Source organism: Corvus hawaiiensis, chromosome 1 (assembly GCF_020740725.1).
Source record: "Corvus hawaiiensis isolate bCorHaw1 chromosome 1, bCorHaw1.pri.cur, whole genome shotgun sequence".
Classification (NCBI taxonomy): Eukaryota; Metazoa; Chordata; class Aves; order Passeriformes; family Corvidae; genus Corvus; species Corvus hawaiiensis.
This window is the reverse complement of record NC_063213.1, coordinates 89102370-89121081: the sequence shown is the minus strand read 5'-3', so window position 1 is coordinate 89121081 and position 18712 is coordinate 89102370. Positions and strand designations below refer to the sequence as shown.

At 40.6% G+C, this 18712-nt stretch overlaps 1 protein-coding gene across 2 annotated transcripts in view; it reads right to left on the bottom strand.

Annotated features, from left to right (window-relative positions):
* Nucleotides 1-16016, bottom strand: part of RPRD1A (regulation of nuclear pre-mRNA domain containing 1A) — a 44081-nt gene extending 28065 nt beyond the window's left edge. Inside the window, exons 1-7 of one of the 2 annotated variants that reach the window (XM_048312979.1) lie at nucleotides 15719-16016; nucleotides 6163-6292; nucleotides 5360-5466; nucleotides 5185-5279; nucleotides 4140-4266; nucleotides 3867-4042; nucleotides 914-996 (exon numbers count right to left, since the gene is read on the bottom strand). In XM_048312979.1, coding sequence (XP_048168936.1) covers nucleotides 952-996; nucleotides 3867-4042; nucleotides 4140-4266; nucleotides 5185-5279; nucleotides 5360-5466; nucleotides 6163-6292; nucleotides 15719-15869 — 831 coding nt within the window. In that variant the 5' untranslated portion in view covers nucleotides 15870-16016 and the 3' untranslated portion in view covers nucleotides 914-951. Of the gene's footprint in view, nucleotides 1-913; nucleotides 997-3866; nucleotides 4043-4139; nucleotides 4267-5184; nucleotides 5280-5359; nucleotides 5467-6162; nucleotides 6293-15718 lie in introns of those variants that run through there. The other variant, XM_048312969.1, reaches the window with a different exon arrangement.
* Nucleotides 16017-18712: the final 2696 nt, after the last annotated feature.

Sequence of the window (18712 nt, the reverse complement as noted above, 5' to 3'; positions counted from 1 at the left end):
CATTTTTAAGGCCATATTAATTCTAGAATAACAGGACAGTCTTATCAAAAGGACATAAACCATCTGGGTATCAATTTATGTACACCCAAGTCCTTGTTCCTGTAGAACACAAATATCTCTTTTTATCCGTCAGTGAGACCAAGAGACCAACCAATATTTCTGCTGAAAAACTAGGAGACAAGGCAGGGAGATACAACACAAAAGCAAAGAGGGGAAAAGTCAACCATAGTAATAGAAAATAGGAATGGTATCAGTCCTCCAAGGCTTCAGAAAAAAAGTGTTCCACAAAATATTTCTGCAAAAGTTTCCATTTCCTCTAATAGACAGAATCCAATCTAGCTAGAAATCCTAGCTGGAGCCACAGTACACTGAACCTTAAATATTTACACTACTTTAAAACTACCAAAAGTGAACAGAAAATACTCCTTAGCACGATTGTAAATTTGAGGGGGATTCTAAAGGGGCCTAAGTGCAATTATAAAGCACAGCTTCTCTGTTACTTTATAATAAAGTGGAAGTTTTTTTATTGTGCTTGTGAAGGACAAGTCCTACATTCATCACTTCTCATTCCTGATCATGTAAACCCAACAGTGTAATTTAAAAAGAAGTCTGAAAAAGTCTTGTTTTCACAGCTTTCTCCTTTTGGAAATAGCAGCTTCAATGCAAGCAACTCCCAAACTTCTGCACTGGGAATTCTGAATTATTTCACTGAAAGAATGTGAGAGTTTTAGGAACAACCATGTGAAAATTTTAGTCTTCAAGAAAAAGGAATGACACTGAATAAATACTGATCCATCTCAGGCATAAACTCAGCAACGTTTGTGAGAATATAGATGAAAATAGCAGAGGTTTGGTATGAGTAGTTACAGAATTCCTCCTCTTCAAGTTTTCAAAAACAACAGACAATACAAGATTTTGATTCTTAAATTTATTTTTAGCAGGATGTGTGTACTAATGGATGCTGACATCATTAGAAGATAGGTCCATGTCCACCACCTGCAACAGAAGCTAGACAGATGTTAAAGAAAACAACTGAAGAGTTAAAGATGACACTACTTACCCCAAACATACTTAGGAAAGTCACCTACTAAGCAGTACAGTTAGCTTTTGATGCAGACATGACATTATTTATCTGTTATCAAAATTTCCTGTCAAGATTTAGCACATACATTACCTTGCTTTTGATGGGAATCATGCACTTCTGTTTCAGAAATAACTATTAGAGAGACTCTTATTCATAAAAAATTATTCATGGAAAGATTGTTATTTAAAATTACTTACCAGTAAATTATCTTTAGAAGATAAAAGATCTGCAAATTTAGGTCTAAAGGTTCTATCTTAAGCTGAAAGCTACTGACAATTCTTTAGTAATTACAATTCTAATTGTTAAACCAGGTTAACAGCAGGTAACATTTCTAGATTCAACTAAGAATACATCCATTTGTTCCTTACTATACCTGTTTAGTATGGTAAGAAATCAGTAAGCTAAGATTATACTTCCAGACGGGTGATAGTAATTCAGGAAGAAATAAAGACTTTCTGTTACAACTCAGAGACCAAGTTACATTCAGGAAAGTGTCAACAGCCAGAAGTCTAATACAAGAAACAAGCTTGTCTAGAACAAATTAATTTCACCAGAAATGAAACTTGAGCAGCAAGGGACAGACAGTTGAGGGAAATACATTCTCAAAGAACTAGGTGACAGGCCCTCTCCTAGTGCTATTTCAAATGAGAAGCCAGGAAGCAAGGTTCAATTTGAGCCATGGAATTTCCCAAATCTGTAAAAACAGAGTCTTTGCTTCATCTCCATTTCTTAATCACCAAAAAAAATCCTACATACGCTAAGTCAGCAAGCCCTACAGACAATATCACTAAGACATCCTAATCTTACATTTCAAAACTTCAGAATGTTTATCAGCCTCCACTTCCCAAACCAAAAAGCACTATTGGTAGTGAGCATGAAGTCAATTTACTCAACACTAATTTAGAAACTACATTTTAAGGTTCTTGTTCTTTAAAATCACTTGGCTCATAGGTCTTTATCAGTAACTGGGTTGACACCATCCTGGCTCATAGTTCTTTATTAGGAACTTGTATTTATGCCACGCTAATCAGCCAAAAAACATTCTTACGGTGCACTCCGGCATCCTAGGATTTCACCTGTTTAGAAGAGACTACTACAGATACTGAAGACTGTCTCCTACTTTTTAAAGAAAGGCCTCAAACTAGTCCAAAAATGGAACCGTGCTGTATTAGATTTAAATTCTTTAGCAGTTTAAATAATTCAGCCAAGAAACCATCTGAAGGACCGTAACAGCCCAGTAATATGCAATTGCTTTCTCTCAGAATTATGCATTCTCTAATGTAGTAATACTGGGAAATTACACTGGTTTATATTTGTTGAAAACAACCAACAAGGGTGGAATCTGCTCACAGCTGCACTACCATTTTTAATTTCTTTTAAATTGAGCTCACTTGTTTTACAGAAGTCTAAATCTGTCTGAAGGACTAAGTCACTGCCTTTTGAGCAATCCACTATCCCAGTAGTCTACTCTAACTAAACAGGGTATAACTGCTGGTAATGAGCTACAAAAACTAGTCATACAGACAACCAGCCCTTCACTGAAACTGTGGGAACTTGTCCTTCAAACCCATTACACACACAGAGGGAAGGCAGGGCTTGTGATGAAAAGCTTAAGGCTTCCTGTTCTTTAATCTTCCAGGTTCCATTATGCAGTTGGGTCAGTTGCTATTGCAATCAGCACTACCATGCATAGCATCTATCTTACATGAAGTTGGTTGATATTCTTCCCACAGGATAAACACAGTAAGGTTGACAGGAAGAACCTTCATCAATTGCTTTTCTGTGAGGCATAGAGGAAAGGAAGTAAGTCAGGAAGTAAGAGTAGGCTAGGAGTGATAAAATGATCTGAGTGACGACTTCAAATACATTGTGAACAGCATTTTCCTGAACAAAGGCACCACAAAATCGGAACTCAAGTTATGAAGTTATCAAAAGATAAAGAAACCACTAGAGAAAGAAAATGTTCTTGAAAGGCGTGTATGACGAAACCTGAAGAGTAATTAATTTCGGGACCATATATGCATATGCTGCAGTTACAGGGCACCATGATTGTTCAGATATCTCCTCTTGCAAAATGTTGCAGCTTCAATTCCATTACTGTAATACCCACGTTAGCAATGGGAAGCAATTGACATGAAATTATGGACATATTCTAAATATGTGGAATGTTCAATAGGAGGCTTTACAGTAATAAATAGTAGGAAAGGAAAAAGATGTCTGGTAACAGCAAAGAACAGAATAACTTAAAGGATCATTTGCTCATAATGAGCTGCTCACTCTGCATCCTTCTTTTCTGTTTGGTCCTGCTGGTGCTAATGCTGACACCAGCTGCGTAACAGGCCGTAGAAGTTACAACTACATTTTACTGGGTTTAATGGATACTTGAGTCAGGTTAAAAAGTTGTGCTGAAACCAGGAATTAAATTCTTATCCTTTAGCAAATACATAACTAAGACTTACAACAATGAATGAAAAGAGCATGGAAAAAAAATTACACTATAAAGAATTACGTTTGTAAGACTAAGGATAAGACTTTCTATCTGCACCACTAAAACTAAGTCTGTACATATAACAAAGACTGAATAGCTAAAAAACCAGAAAGAGCTGGTTTAGTAGGTTTAGAACAGTAGAATCAAACAATGTGTTAATAATGTGCTGGAAGCAAAGACGTAACAGTGGCAATTAAATATTTATCTTTGGAGAGAAAAGTTGTTTAGGCTAACTAAAAACATTTGCAAGAACAAGCTTTAGTGAAGAAGGGACTAAAACAAAACATTACGCACTTCCAGCTTATGTTCTTTCTCTGCAAGGAACTCTTTTTGACATCGGAGAAAGTCTGATAACATTCGAGTTAGCTGTTTTCTATCATCTATTTCAGCTGCCAACCTGCCATTGTAATCCGCCAGTAACATACATGCATCATCTACCATTTTGGAAAGTTGCTCTCCAGATTCCTTATCTAAAAAGCAAGCAGAGAAAAACAAGTAAAGCATGATTTCATTACGTACCATTATGTTCTTAGAACAGCATTTCGGTTACCAGGCCCCAACCCTCACCTGTTATTCTGTCTAACAGGGACACATCCTGGACCTCTATAGGCAAGGAAGCTATTCTCTGGTGAACTGCTGCATCCCCAGAGGCAGCGTTTTCTAGTTCTTGTAATGCTCTAATGAGATCTGTGGTCTGAAAAAAGCATGCAAGATTGAGAACTAGTTTAAATAAACAGATCCTAGAACAAAACAGAAGTATTTTACAACAAGCTTATTAGAATTGATTGGATGGTATTTTAACAGCATTTACAGTATCAGCTTTTAGAGTCAAAACAAAACGTAACGTTTAATTCTCAGCACAACATTGTTTTAAAGGTCACATTTCTATAGGAGCTTTTTCATTTAAATTCCTGGTATAGGAATACTTATAAATCTTTTTTCTTCTTGACAGTAGTGATTATTTTACAGCACCTTTCATTTTATTATACATTTTTTGAAATTATTTTTCTTGTCGTTTTGCTTCACTATTGCAAAAGACTGTTATCAGTGCACTTCTTCTGAAAGTGGGGCTGATGTTCACAGAAGCCCAGATATCTGCTACAGAGAAACATACTAAACTGTGATGACTGGAGAACAGTCATTCTCTGCTACAACAAAAAACCTTTTGAGATAGGGCAATACCATAACAAAAAACCCACAAGAATTAGAAAAGCCATAACAGTGCAAGGTACACAAGAATTTTTCACAGCCATCATGACTGAAAGATTGAGAAATATTTTCTTGATAAATCCGTAACAACCTTATTCTAGTACATATGTTACTCACTATTACCCTGGAAACCAAAGGAGAATTCAATACATCATAGGAACTACTGCTGAAATCCTGACATGAACAAAACTGGACATACAGTTCATATACTGGGTTTACTGTCAAATACCTAAAGTTACAGCATACCCCACTGAAGAACTATGAAAAGCCTCAGGTGCAGCCACCCTTGCCCAGAAACAGTACCTCACTAAAAAGAACAACAGAGACCATTCAAAAACAAGAATTACTGAAAAATTCTATATGAAGCCATAGTAAATACAGAATTTTATACACATGGTTTTACCTGAGGAGGATCAGTGGGAGAACTTCGAGGTGAACAGTTATTTTCATCAACTTTTATCTGGTCATATGTGCGCTTCCTCACCTTTCTGTCTCCATCTAAATGAAAACAAACACAGCAGTCAGGGTAATATTATTTCAAATGAGCCTGAAACTTCATACTCTCACAAAATACTTACACAAAGCTTGCCTAAGTTGTTCTAATACATCATTTTCATAAACAGACCTTTCTTCCCAGATAGATAGCACTCGACCAAGGTGTTTCTTACAACTCTCATCAGACTCACTGTTACAAGGAAAAGAAGCAAATATCAGCACTAGGTAGAAGTATAGCACTGCCACATGATATTTTTCACTGGAAGACCTTCACAGACCGTAGCAATATCCAAGCATCAGAAGTCAAATTATCTCAGAAAATAACAAATTCACATTTTAAAGAAAGCAAAGACCAGTTCAAGGTGTCCTAGCAAGCAAATGAGAAAAAAAAAAAAAAAAAAGGCCAACACCCAGCTCTGTTTTCTTCTCAACCCATAAATCTGCAAACACTACAAATAGGTTTATGTTGCTTCAACAGCTGTGTATCATTGTGAAAATAATCCTGTATCAAGACTCCAGCTTCCTCATGCAATGAGATTAGTGGCTGCTGGGGAAAAACAAATCATGCAACACCCAGTAATGAAAAATGTCAAACTGGTGTAGCACATAAACACAGACAGTAAGAAAGTCTTAATTGCAGGAATAGCTAACAGCTTTCCAAGGCAAAAAGGGACTGAATGCTGATGAATTTACTATCAAACTTCATCCAACAGTGTTAAGACTATCCAAGATCAAAAGAACACTGCATAAATTAAACTGACAAGACTTCAAATACAGAAATAGCACATGAAGACTAGCTGGGCCAGAAGAGATCAACTGATGACTTCTCTAAACACCCCTCAAATACAGTATGATGAAGGATACCGCATGTACAAGTTTACTGTACCTTGAAACATGCTTGAAAGCCTCCACTATTACTGGAGCAAAGTCTTTTGTAAATTCTGGTCCTTTCCTTTTGCTGTTCTGTATGACATCATTGGCCAAGTACAGGAACGTCAGCTTCCTATTTGGTTTTGCTAATAAAAAGAAAAATAAAGAATAATTAGAAATTTTATTTCCTTTAACTAATATCTATGTATCCAGGTTTATACTGAATACAAACACCCACCCCCCACACCTCCCCCACCCTGAAATCAATCACCCATTTTCATTACTGCTTGCACCATTTCACATTTTCAGTATTTTCATGTGGAAAGACTTTGGTCACCCATTAGGTTTTCTCTCTCTTCTGTTCTCTTTGTTCTTCTTCCTACATAGTATGACACAACTTCCATTTAGCGCTATCTCAAAAAACAAAAAGAAAAAACCCCCAGATATTCCAAAGTGTTCTTCATCCCCAAACTATTTCCAGGTGTTTTCCTGAGCCTTATATGGTTCCTGTTTGGTGGCCTTCATGGATTTCTTCCAAGTACTTCAGCTTTTTTTTCAAGCCTGCATAAATTTCTTACACTCATGAAATCTTCTGACAAGGCACTTCACAGATCCATGATCACTCATGTGAAGAACCTCCTCCTTTTCAGCCTGAATTTCACTCAGTCGTACGTAACCACTCCTCATTCTCACATTTAAGCAAACTGAACAGTCAGCCCCTAGTCAGTCTCCCTCTTTCACTGTGATACACCCCTTCCTCACTGTTAAAACACTCATGTGCCAGCAGCTGTAATATCACAAAAACACTTCCAAAAACCACTGTCAAGCTCATGCGGTGTATCTCTTCTCCAAGCATCTTAAACACCTTATCCCATCTCTCTTAATGTGCAATAGATTACAAGCTTCCAATTTACAAGTTGCTTCTCAAAATCTATTCCATGTTTTCTAAGTGCTTCTACCTGGCCATTTTCATTCATTTACAATCACGCTTCATCTAATCTTTGTTAGTCTACAAGTTTCTTGGAACTGAAACTGTTCTTGTAACACTTCTACCCTTGATTAACACCAGAATATCACTACCACCACATAATCTCAGTATGTACACCCTAAAAAGAGGCTTCTCTTTAAAGACAAGTTTTTTCTGCCCTCTCAAAGAAAGCAGCGCTGTGGTAAAGACAATATAGAATTTCTTTATAATTTGTGCAAGCAAACATGATTTGATTTTGTTACTTTCTACTCCATCCTCTCAAAAATGTAGAGCCACCACCCTCACATATAAAGGGAAAATTCAATATTAAGATGCTTTCTCTAGGGAAATGCTTTTGAGAACAAATTTTCCACTACTGAAAGACTCCTCTGAAGGATTTCTCCTTGAAGTACTGAATTCTTTCCATCCTCTTGAACAGACACATCTAACAAGTTGGGAGTTCTGGATTGACTGGGGGAAAAAACCCTCTCTTAAATGTAAAAATGCACTTCTCTTACAATCAAGGCAAACTAAAGACTAGCAAAAAAAACCTAGCTTGGAAGTGCTGGACACAAGATGGACTCTACAAAGAGTCTGCTCCAAACAGTGAAGCCACTACATGCAAGCACCCGGGAAATTACTCTATTTGGGTCAAAATCTGGCTAATCTAAAATGTAGGTTTTATAAACTTGTGCTGCTCAATTTCTATATTAAAACCTGACTGATGATAAAACAGTACATCTCCTACCTATGTTTCATGTATCAGAGTTTTGACACCTAGCAAGTTTTGAATTATTCAAAGAGAGAATCTCAGAAAAAACAAGTTGTCTCATAGGCATATCAAAAAGTAACTACCGTTTACCAAAGATGACCCTGCCCCCTCTCCCATTTTTTAAATAAGCCCAGAATTAGGAGTCAAAATCTAATGAAGCAGGCTGTTCCCCATCCCATATCCTCTGGAACTGCATGCAGGATAGGCTCTTGTCCACCCATTTCACAGGAAAAAAACCCCTCATGTTTTAATCCTCAGTGATGTAACTCATTTGTGAGACCCCAACTTCCTTCTTTCCAATAAACAGCCGAATCAATCGGGCTGGCAAAAACAGAAGGTGGATACAGTGCCATGAAGCCAGGTCATGCCGATTCTCACAAAGCCCAGACTTTGTCTATTCACTATAGTAAAAGATTGATGTATCATATTTGGTAAAAGCATCCTAAACTCCAGAAAGTCACTTTCAGGCTTATTTCCCCTAATATTACCTTTTCAGCTTCCTACTTCAATTCAACATCAACAAAGCTATGAAGAATGAACAAAAATTCTAAACCCACTATTAAGCCATCTGTGGCTTTGGTTGAAAAGTCAACTAATATTCTACCCCTATGTTCACAAGGAAAATTGTGAACCAAAATTTAATTCCTTTTGCTGTAAGAGTATGCTGCACAAAATTCCAAAGGTAAAAATTATGTCTAGTCTTGAGAAGTGTTCCCCTTCCCTTCACAAATCTTCAAGACTTACATACTGGTCTACTAGCACTCTGCCTCACACGTGAGACTGAAGTGCAACGTAACCCCTGGCAACTGAGGCTGAGCTGAAAACATTCTGTTGCTAGCATGACTGTAAATTAACCAGTGATTTCTGAAACACAAAATTAAATTCAGGACCAAATAAATCTGTTCTGGAAAAAGAACTATGTTTAAAACATCTCTCTTCAGTAGCAGTGACACTAACTTTCCAGCCCTGGGCATTGATAAACCTCAGAATAGCAAAATGGATCAAACAGACGATTTCTGAAGGTCCTCAACACATGGCAAGGTATTAGCAAAAGCATTCTTACTGTCAGAAGAAAATGAAGGGAAAAAACCTGTAAGAACTTAGGTTGAAGAAGGATCTGAAAGGAAAACACTGCCAGAATGTACAGCGTTAGAAGCAGCCAACCCACAGCATCTCTGGTACACCAAAAGTACAGTCTGCAAACACAAAACTGTCAAGAAATCATCCGTGTTGGATCGAGTCATCTTTTCAGAAGATCTGTGCAGTGTTCACGTAACTCCTCTGCTTGTTGCAGTCAGATTCACCATTTAGCCACCAAAGCAGCTCCCTGAAGCACTGGATTCTGAAATATTTTAACATGTCAACAGTGCTGGTTGGTAAAAGAGCCGCATAAAGCAGATTACTCTTAAAGCAGCCACAGTGAGATGACATGGGACTGGCACCTTGCAAATGAAACTATGTCTGTCCCAAAAATGTATCTGACATGTTTAAATGGCAATGAATATTCTTCAGATAACAATGATATTTCACCAACGATTAGCATACTGAGATATCTACAGGGAGACTACATTATCAAGCCTCAGTTTTTGGCAATCCATCCTTCTCCGGAACGCATTCTTGTTAGCCCTGCATGGGTATGCCTGGCTCTCTAGCAGTTCAGTACAGATGCCCTGACATTATATGCTTTCGTCCATAATACTCAGAGAACTCTTAACACTGATAAGCCACCACTTTAGTGCAAGAAACCGGTATTTTACCCTGAAAGGCAATAAACCAGTCATTTTCACCAAGGTTAGCCCTGGAACTCAAAGTCAGAAATAATCACCTGTATTTGTCTTCTCCAGGTTTACCTCCTGCATTTGCAATTGAGCTCCTGTGAAGATTGCTAGAAACATGCCCATTAGTTTCATGCTGGTTTACACCTCTTCCCTAGAGCCTATCTTAGATATACTGGAAGAAACTACAGAAAAACACACAAGCATAAGAGATTTCACTTACATCCCACTACAAGTGTGTAGACTGACTGAGCCATCTGAAAACTTTACATCAAAGCTGTAACCTTCTACAGGCCAGCTCTGCTCTGTCAGCTGACCTTGAAAGAAAATACCACCTAACAAAAGGGAGACAATGAGAATTTGAGACAATAAGGATCAGTATGCTAAAATCCCACAACAGTTATCAGCACTAAACATTTCATTAGCATACTAAAGCTCTCTAGTATGCATTCAAATAAAGACTTGCCTCAGTTTCATTTGAATTACTTTAGTCTACATACATGGAGTATATGAGCAGCAGCACTTCTCCCAAAATCTCTGGGACATTTTCTGTCTCACAGCATGCTTCACACTTTCACAAGAGGAGCTCATGACATCTCTGTGAATACCTGACAAGCTTTCAAGCTTTTTATTACAAGACCAAACATTGTTCAGTCAAGCAGCACTGAAACTTGAGTGCAAGACCACTGATCCTTCACACTGCAGAGAGCTAACATGGGTTTTTATGCAAGCTGATTAAGCAGAGCATCTTTGGAAATATTAGTCTAAAAAGCCACTTGAGAGGGGCTGCCACCAGAAAGGACAATTCAAAGATAACATAATCCATAAAAGGCATGTTGTAGAACAAGCACTTAACCTCATTAACCTTCTTCTAAGAAAAGGTTAAACTAGTGTTCAACCTTGCACAGTCACCTGGTGAATTTTACCAAGGTCTGATAATTGTTGTGTTTTCTTTTGAAAGAGGGAAAAGGGACTGCCCATTCCCCTCTGAATGTGTTCACGGTTTGAGGGTCTAAGTATTTTGACTCTGAGTTTGGAGACTAGTAACAAAGGGAACACTGCACACAGCCACTGTTGGGAAAAAGGCCATCAGCATCAAATTACCACGGGAATGCCAGAAAGCTGGTCACAGACCAAGGAAACCATTCCAACATAATTACTCTGCAGAAGCTTCCCACTGCACTTAGTGCATCTTGAATTACCTGAACATATGAAACAAACCAATTCCTTTCATTGCCTCACCTGGCTGGTAAAATGCTGCGATGGATATGCATCGACAGCAGCAACAGTTTCAGGATAGGAAAAAGACCATACACTTAAGTATTCCAAACCAGAATGGTGAAAGACAGGCAGGTACAGGTGACATACAGGTTTGGACTACACAATTCCAGTGTAACTATTTTAAATGAAAGGCTCTCATATTGCCACTCTATTGCTCCTGATTGCAGATCATTTTGTAAATCATGTACACAGCAAATAAGTTTCCCTAACTTGACCCAATGCCCATTCACCCCAAGTTTTGCCTGTTTGTTGCTCTCCAAACCTTTTGGCATAGATGAGAAGATTCATGCAGGCATAACCAGTGAAATTAGAAAGCCATCATTTTGCTTCTTTTAAGTAAAAGAAACCAAAATCTATTTATTCTCTCACACTGGCCAATGACACTATACCACCATTAAGTAAAATAATCTTACAATCACCAGAAGAGAAAGATTCCTTCTCCTGGCAGAAAAAAACCACACCACATGGTACAGAAAATAATTGCTTTAAACCAGGAACTTGTTTCCTGTGATCCACTTCCCATCTGCAAGGCACTATATTGCAAGCACTTTTGGATGTAGTTGTGCTCCAAAGCAGCTAAATATTAAGAGTAATTCAGATGTACTACAACTTTCAAATCTGCTTTCAGTGTTGCTATGCCTTCTCAATTTACTTACTAAAATCTTCCAAATTTCAGCAGCTGCCACAACAGCCAGCAGCCTCAGAAAAACATACTGCATCAATGCCAACAGCTATACTGGATGAGGACCCAAGCACCAGCATATGTCCCAGCAGCAGAAGCTGCAGATGATCCATAAACAAGCAAAAAAGGAGCTTCTTATACCACTGAACGACTCCAACACCACAAAACAAAACAAAAAACATAATAAACTGGAACAGCAGGTGAACTGGCAGAGTCAACCACTACAAATACATCCCCCTGTAGCAGCCTAGATGTACCTACACAACTGTGGCTGTCTTAAAGGCAATACAAAATGGCTCTACTGACCTAGATAAGCTGCACGGGGAAGCCAATGATCAGCGTGACACGGGTGAGGTGACAGATGACAGCCAAAACAAGAGGTCAAGTGATTAAGAGGGATGGGGGATGATCACCATCAGTTTCTGTAACTGACTTATCAATGAGATGACCCATCAGCCTCTGAGGAAACAGATACTTGAATCTGAAATTAGGTTTAAAGATACAACACGACAATGTCCTGTGCAGAGCCAAGACTTGGACACGATGATCCTTGTGGGTCCCCTCCAACTCAGAATATTCTGTGCTTCTGTGGTTACTAAAATATCACTAAGAAATAAATACTTAACAAGTGGCGGAGCTGGGCCTGGAAAAGCTAACAGAAAATGAGACGATAGGAAAAGATTATTATGGACAACTAACTGGAACTCAAAATAACAAGTTCCATATTACAAACTTTAAGCAATTTGGGTTTTTTTTTCTTTGAAAAAGAACATATTATAACCAAGTACAGCAAATTGCACATTGAGCCTACTGAACAAGCAGTTACTGTTCACCCTTGAAGGCAGATGCTTTGAATTGCAGAACTGAAACTTTTCATTTCAAAACAAAACCAACAAGTACCAAACCTCTACAGTTGCAAAGCATCCTGAAAGCAGGGAGTAAGAAATGTATGCAAGAGAACATACCTGACTTGCAAATAACAAAAAATAATTCTCAACAGACTCCATCTCAGAGGAGCCTATTCAAAGGAGTTTCCTAAGGGGTTTCCCAGCAGCCATTCAGTGACTGCAGGCTTACACAACAAATTTGTATCTGTTATGCCACCACTCTGTTTAAAAAGAAACGCTGTAAGTCATTCCCTTTTTGGAAACACAAAATTACATAGTTCAAATGGGCCCACCTGTTACCTTTTTAAAATGACTGATGTAATCACATCACAAATTAATTAATTAGTACTACTTAACTACTTAAATACTGAATAAGCTTATGACTACCAAGTAATTAGCTATTTAACTTTGAGCAATACATTTCATACATCTGAAATCTAGCTGATGCAGGATCATTTTCCTCAGTACACACTTTTCAAGAAAACCTGTACACGAAGGTGTATTGAACTGATGATCCGTAGAGATGCCAGAATATGGAACCTGACCACTGCCAATTAACCCAAGTAAACAGAAAGGCACTAACATTTCATGCTGCATAAATTATATGAAGATTTGAAAAGCTGTCTTTTCACCTCTACTCCAATGTGGTATAAAGAAAACGACTATTTTAAAAATAAAAGAATCAGAACCAAACATTTAGGAAAAAAAGAGCTCTGATCTTCACACTTGTCTTTACGAATAACTAGAGACATGCTCAGAAAGGCTCATGCATGCTCATCTGAAGCTGGAGATCTTTTACCAAAACTGAAAGCATCCAGAAAAAAAACGTAGTATCATTGTACTGTGTTCAACCCAACTAGTTATACAATGTTCCTGAAAGGCAGTAGGCTGGAAGGAAGGTCTGGAGACGGGAGTGACAATAAAAAAGGTGATAAAATGAAAGGAAATAAAATCTAGGAAGGGAAGGTTTCAGGATACTACTGGCTAGCAATAGCAGCTGACAATGACAATAATTTTTGTATCCATATTCCCCAAATAGAGGTAATTTTCCTCTCAGGTACAAGAGAAATCATGTTTCTATGGCTTGGATGACAAGCAAGTCAGGAGCCTTAAACTTGAATTCTAGTTACAGCCTCATTGCCAATATTCTACTTTGTGGTGTTTCATGCACTTGCTTCACCACACGGCACCGGTTTTCCTCTCATCTTTCCCATGCTGTCTGCTTAGATCACTACACCCACCTTTGGGGATTAGGCACCATCTTACAATTTTGTGCTGCAATTAGCCAGAAGTTAGTGTTAGGTAAATGCAAGCTAACATTCACGAAGCTCGGGTATTATACGAGATGGAAAATTAAGATACATCCTGTGTATATTAACTATGCCAACTTCAAATGAAACTTCCTATTTTCCAATATTAAACATTTCACATAGGCCTAAAAGCCCAGAAGAAAAGGGTCAAGACCTTGAAAGCAACTAAGCTACTCCTACCACAGGTAGAGTTTCACATGCTTTCCACAGACCCTTGAAGGCTGGCATCCAAAGAGAGGTCACAGAAAAATCTTACTTTGAAGCAGCAAAAGCTGGATGACAACGTCAACAAACAAAACAAACCCAATTATGGCAGCTATTCTCACCAAAAGCTCAAAAGAAGGTTGTTATCCTTGCCTCTCAATGCCACTTTCAGACATGTAGCCCAGGTTTCAAAGATCTCATTTCTCCAGTTAGTCAACCAGCACAACAGGAAAACTGAAGTTAAGAACTGACATTAATATCATAGATTACTATGAACTAGTATTGTGCATGTTAATTAAGATGAGCAACCAAAACTCTGTCTCTATTTCAATTAAGATACTTCTCTGGTATCATTCAAAACCCCAAGCATTCACATTGTCTGATTACAAGGCCCAGAAAGGTGAAATGTTTCAGACAGATGGGAGACCCATTAATTTTCTCCTGGAACAAAAAAGCAAGCTTGCAACTAGCATAGAGTGAAAAGGTGTTTATTTCCTAGGATGGAATATGCCTCCAAGTCGGTCTTTCTTCAGTCAATATAAAAACTAATTCAACTCATGCCTATAAGTTCAAAAGATAACATTTCCCACAAAAAGAGTACTTTAAACAAAACCACAGTAGTCTTATTACACAAAACTCAGTGGTTCCTTCCTCTTTCGTAAATCCTGTAATGGCTTAGTGCTGTTTTTCCTCTCAATCTGAAAGACTGAGTCTTCTATTTTTCCCATTAAAGATCCACGTATTAGTGAGGGTCCAAATGAAGCTACTGGAAAACAGCATCATTTCCTAGAGCAAAGCAGAGTTCTAGCAAGTGAGTTTTCTTTTTCTTAAAAGAACCAACTTAAGATCAAGTTATTTTCCAGTCAGGTCAAATAAACCTTCATATGCCATGCCTTTCACTCCCTGAACCACTGCCTATAGCTGCAAGTTCTTTCCTGTTAAACGGGAAGCCACATTAGCATTTAAGTCTGCACACTGAACACAGCTTAAGAAACTCATGTTTTTATTATGATAACATTGGTATTAACCATCTGGCAAAACCAGGAAGTAAAAACTACTTTGGACACACTACACTGCTCTTCCCTCAGTGTATTCCCATCCTCATCTGCCCTTCAAGAACAGTTTCTGGCAAGAAAACCTGAGTGGATAAGGAATTCAAATAGTATTACAGCTAACCATCACTACAGACGATGAAAAATAATGCCTAAAAAGGATCCGTCTTGAAAGAGCTGTAATTAATACTAACAACAAAAAGCCTTAAACCCCTGGGTCGCCGGATTCCTTCCCGTTTCCCACTTCCCTTTCTTCTTCACCAAAAAAAAAAAAAAAAAAAAAAAAAGGAGATAAAACACAAGGGGCAGCCTCCTCAGAGGCATCTCGTTAAGGGGAGAAGGAAGCATAGGAGGGAAGAGAGAGGAGCGAGGGGAGGAGAAGCACCTGCCAGCCCACGGTCATCGAGCACCGGAGCCCGGACGTTTAACGCTGGCCCCAACAGTTCCGCTCTCCCCAGGCGCTGAGGCCTATCCTCCCTCTCTCCCCGCCTGCCTCCCCGGCCCCGCAGGCCGAGCAGCCCCGCCGCCATCCTCCCTCCCCTGGGCAGCCACACTCCGGAGCGGGGACCGCCGCCTCCGCCGCCTCCCCGGGCCCGCCGCCCCGGGGCGCCTCCGGCGGGTCCCGCCCGGCCCCGGCCTCACCTTTGCGCAGCTCCCGCTCCCACACGCTGACGATGAGCGCCGAGTGCTTGCGGTGGTGGATGAGCCACAGGCTCAGGGTCTGCACGCTCTGCTGCGAGTTGCTCAGCTCCGACAGCTTCCGCTCCAGCGCCGCCTCCGAGAATGCCGACATCGCTGCGCCGCGTTGGGCCCTGCCGTCCCGTCCCGTCCCGGCCGGGCCGCGCTCAGTCTCCGCCTCTCGGCCCCGACGAAGGAGGAGCCGACGAACAACTCCCGACCCTTCCCGCCCCGCCAGCAGCGCCCCGCGCCAACAAAATGGCGGCGGCCGAGGCCCGTGGGGCGCCGCGCGGCCCCGCCCCCTCCCCGCCTGCCCTCACTTCCGGCCCAGCGCGGGCCGGGGGCGGGCGGGGCGGTGGGAGCGCCCGGGGATGGGCCCGAGGGCCTGGGATTCCTCGGGGGTGGGATTGGTCAGCCGTGGGTCCATCAACGCCGGGCCCTGGGAAATAACATAAAAACGCAAACGCAAATAAGACCCCCCCCTAAGGCAACCTAGGCCGAACGGTTTCTTTCACCCAGCAGTGAAAGAACGCAATCTTTATGATTGGAACGCATCGTTATGATTGGAAGGGACCTCTGGAGATCATCCAGTCCAGCCCCCCTGCCAATGCAGGGTCACCTGGAGCACCTTACACGGGAATGTGTCCATGTGGCTTTGGAATGTCTCCAGAGAGGGAGACTCCGTAATCTTCGGGGGCAGCCTGTTCCAGTGCTCTGACACCCTCAACATAAAGCAGTTCTTCCTCTGGTTGAAGTGAGATTTCTTGTGTTTTAGTTTATGGCCATTGCTCCTTGTCCTGTCACTGGGTGCCACTGAAAAGAGCCTGGCACCGTCCTCTTGGCACCTGCTTTTGAGATATTTATATGTATTGATGAGATCCCTTCTCAGTCTTCTCTTGTCGAGACTAAACTAGCCCAGCTCCTTCATTCTCTCCTCATTAGAGAGACACTCCAGACTCCAAATCATCTTTGTGGCCTCCACTGGACCCTCTCCAGTAGCTGCTCATCTTTCTTGTACTGAGGAGCCCAGAACTTGAATTGCTAACTGGACACAGCACCCTAGATGTGGCCTCACTGGGGCCAAGTAGAGGGGCAGGATCACCTCCCTCCACCCGCTGGCCACACTGTTCCCGATGCGCCCCAGAACACCATTGTCCTTCTGGGCCACCAGGGCATGGTGCTGGCTCATGGTCAACCTGTCACCCACCAAGACTCCCAGGTCCTTCCCCAGAGCTGCTCTCCAGTGCTGGTACTTGGGGTTATTCCTTCTCAGGCACTTACTGTGACATTGGGTGTATCGTATTTCATATTTGGAGGTAGACACATACTCCACAAAAGCGTCTGGCCTCATTTCTAAAAGCTGTGTCTTTTATTTTTAATTTCCGGCATTAATGGTATCATGTGACATAATTCCACTGTTCACTGACAAGATTATGTGCAAAAATGCTTCCTCTTAGTTGTTTCAAACCTGTTCCCTTAAAGCTTTATTGCATTCTTGCTACTTCTGTTAATTTGGAAATAGTGAATAAAAATTATTCTCTGCTCACCTTTATATTCTTTCCTAGATTTTCTATTGTATCATCTTCAGTCATTTTTCCCCAAACAGGGAAGGTACTTTGTGCTAAATAACATGAGCAGCATTCCTAAACTTGATGTGAGCATTTCTAGCCTTCCCTGCTGTCCTGAAAAACACCTGACGTCATTTCTTACTTTAAACATTACCAACTGACTGACATTTTCAGAGAGCTATCTGCCTTAACTCCTATAGATTTATCCTGAATCTTATTTCTGTAGCTAATAATTATGACAGCAGTTGTCAGTATTTTTAATTTTTCTGTAAAATTGCATGTGTATTAATTAGAAAAATATGCATGTACCTTACTCTTGGGACATCCTGACAGTAGCTAACTATCCACCCTTAGAGCATTCCTATAATCTTTTACACACCCAGTTTGTCCTCATCAAAGAGCAGAACACTAGTTATGAACAAAAATATTTGTTGAGTATTTTACAGAATCACGGAATGGGTCAGGTTGAAGGGACCACAGTGGGTCATCTGGTCCAACCTCCCTGCTCAAGCAGGGTCATCCCAGAAACAAGGCACAGGATTGTGTCCAGACAGTTCTTGGGTATCTCTGGTGAGGGAGACTCCACAACCTCTCTGGGAAACCTGTTCCAGTGCTCGGTCACCTGCACAGTGAAGAAGTTTTTCCTCACATCCAGGTGGAACTTCTTGTGCATCAGTTTCTGCCTGTTGCCTCTTGTCCCATTGCTCAGCACCACTGAGCAGAGCCTGGATCCACCCTCTTGGCACCCTCCCTCCACATACTCACAGACATTGATGAGGTCCCCTCTCAGTTGTCTCTTCTCAAGGCTGGACAGGCCAAGTTCCCTCAGCCTTTCCTCATAAGAGAGGAAATCATAAGAGAGGAAATCCCTTAATCACCTTTGTTGCCAGGTCCTTCTCCACAGAGCTGTTTTCCAGTAGGTCAGCCCCCAGCCTGTACTGGTGCCTGGGGTTATTCCTCCCCAGGTGCAGGACCCTGCCCTTGCCTTTGTTGAATTTCAGACAGTTCCTCTCTGCCCATTTCTGCAAGCTGTCAAGGTCCTTCTGAAGGGCTGCACAGCCCTCTGGGGTGTTGGCCACTCCTCACAGCTTTTATTTTTTAAAACTTCATAAAGGTTTATCCCTATTTCATATCTGACATTCAGAGAAGGTGTCCCAGAGGATTGGTTTTGGGCAATTTTCCTAATATTTGTTCTTAGTGAAATCTTCCTTTTAAACAGAAAACTTTGGTGAGGGCGAGGTGGGAGTGTTAGGAGGTTTTAATGTGAATTCTGTTTACAAAATCATCTGTAGCATGAGTGATTTGGGGGGGACTAGAAAGGATTTTGCAAAAATGCTTTTGACAGAGAAATTTAAATAAGAAGTTGCACAGATCCCTACAGAGTTTCTTA